This window comes from Trachymyrmex septentrionalis, unplaced genomic scaffold, assembly GCF_001594115.1.
Source record: "Trachymyrmex septentrionalis isolate Tsep2-gDNA-1 unplaced genomic scaffold, Tsep1.0 C3623690, whole genome shotgun sequence".
NCBI lineage: Eukaryota > Metazoa > Arthropoda > Insecta > Hymenoptera > Formicidae > Trachymyrmex > Trachymyrmex septentrionalis.
The window spans coordinates 1-1594 of record NW_017304022.1 but is presented as its reverse complement, the minus strand read 5'-3'; the positions used below and the strand labels follow the sequence as shown (position 1 = coordinate 1594).

General features: G+C 29.8%; 1 protein-coding gene across 1 annotated transcript; it reads left to right on the top strand.

The window, feature by feature from the left end:
• Positions 1-3: 3 nt before the first annotated feature.
• On the top strand, positions 4-927 carry LOC108745290 (the record flags this gene model as incomplete). The annotated part of the gene is made up of 3 exons (XM_018486773.1): positions 4-464; positions 630-729; positions 817-927. Coding segments are annotated over 3 exons (672 nt in total), but the record flags the coding sequence as incomplete, so codon positions are not given.
• Between the last annotated feature and the right edge of the window lie 667 nt (positions 928-1594).

Here is a 1594-nt window from a genome sequence, read left to right as displayed (position 1 = left end):
CACTTCGAGGAAGATTATAAAGTTATTACCAACGCGAAAGCGCGGAACACGATGATTAAATCTGCAAAAATTGGAAGACGTCTGGTTACACTTTGTGCGATCTTCATGTACGGCAGCGGACTCTCTTTTCGACTGATCTTGCCATTTGCCAAAGGAAAAATCATCACTCCACAAAATGTTACGATCAGACCTCTGCCTTGCCCGGCTTACTTCATTTTTTTCGATGTACAAGTCAGCCCTACTTACGAGCTAATCTTTGCAATACAAATATTATCCGGGATAATCACTTACTCGATAACAACAGGTTTATGTGGTCTTGCGGCGGTCTTCGTGATGCATATCTGCGGCCAGTTAAAAATCTTGATGAGTTTGATGAGAAATTTTGTCGAGGAGAAATGGCAAGAAAAACGGGAAGTAAACAAGAAGCTGGCAATAATGGTTGAACATCAAATAAGAATTCGAAAGTAAGAGTTTTGGAGTTTTAATTTTATTAAAATTATGTACATGCAGAGACTAAACGATTGTAATAAGTGATTATTCATTAATCGGTACTTTTAATATCATATTCATACAGCAATTCTAATTTCTCATTTTCTGAATGTATTGATTCGGAATCGTCAACATTTCAGTTTTTTGCAATTGGTAGAAAATACTCTACAACAAGCGTGTCTAATAGAATTGACGGGATGTACGATGAATGCCTGCATTCTAGGATATTTTATATTAATAGTTCGTAATTTGATATATTCGGGAGTTTCAATAACAAAGCAAAAAGAAGTAATATTTCCAGCAATACTCGTAATATAATATTTATAGGAATGGGAAAATAGCAATCCATTAGCTATGAGCTCTTACTTTACAGCACTTATGTCCATGTTGATAAACATGTTTATGTTTTGTTATACTGGTGAACAACTTACTGTTCAGGTATGTGTTCAAATCTTTTTCTCGAAAGATGATATTGTACGACGGTGATATATTATATGTAACAATTATTTTTATAGTATAATTTTTATAGTATAATATGTAGGATGTAGCAGTGATGCGTAACTCGTGGCTCGCCGGTTCATAGTTCAAGAATTTTATAAAATTATATTCTCTATTTTATACAAATTTAAAATGCATTTAAGATGCATTAAAACATTTTTTTAAATTTATGTACAAAAATCCAATTTATGTTTAATAAATAAATATGTTTTGTAAAATATTTGATGTTTATAAGTTATTTTGATTTTTTATATTCTTATTGATGAGATAAAATTCGAAATGAATTTTGGTATTTATTTTTATACGAAGCGTATAATCATGTAAATCAATTATTAAGATAAATATCTTTAATAAATAAATAGATACAAAAAATTTTATCTTAATATCACTATAACAAATTTTATATGCATATATGCATATATACGCACCGGAATAGATTTCATGCAGTTCGTAAGATATACAATCTGAAAATGGTCAGTTTAAGAAAGATTGGGCATTACTGCTATATAGCATATATACTCGTATAATAATATGTACAATTTATAATATAATGCTTTATTACTTTATACAAGACAATACTTGAGAAGAAGTTGGAAATATTTCTAAA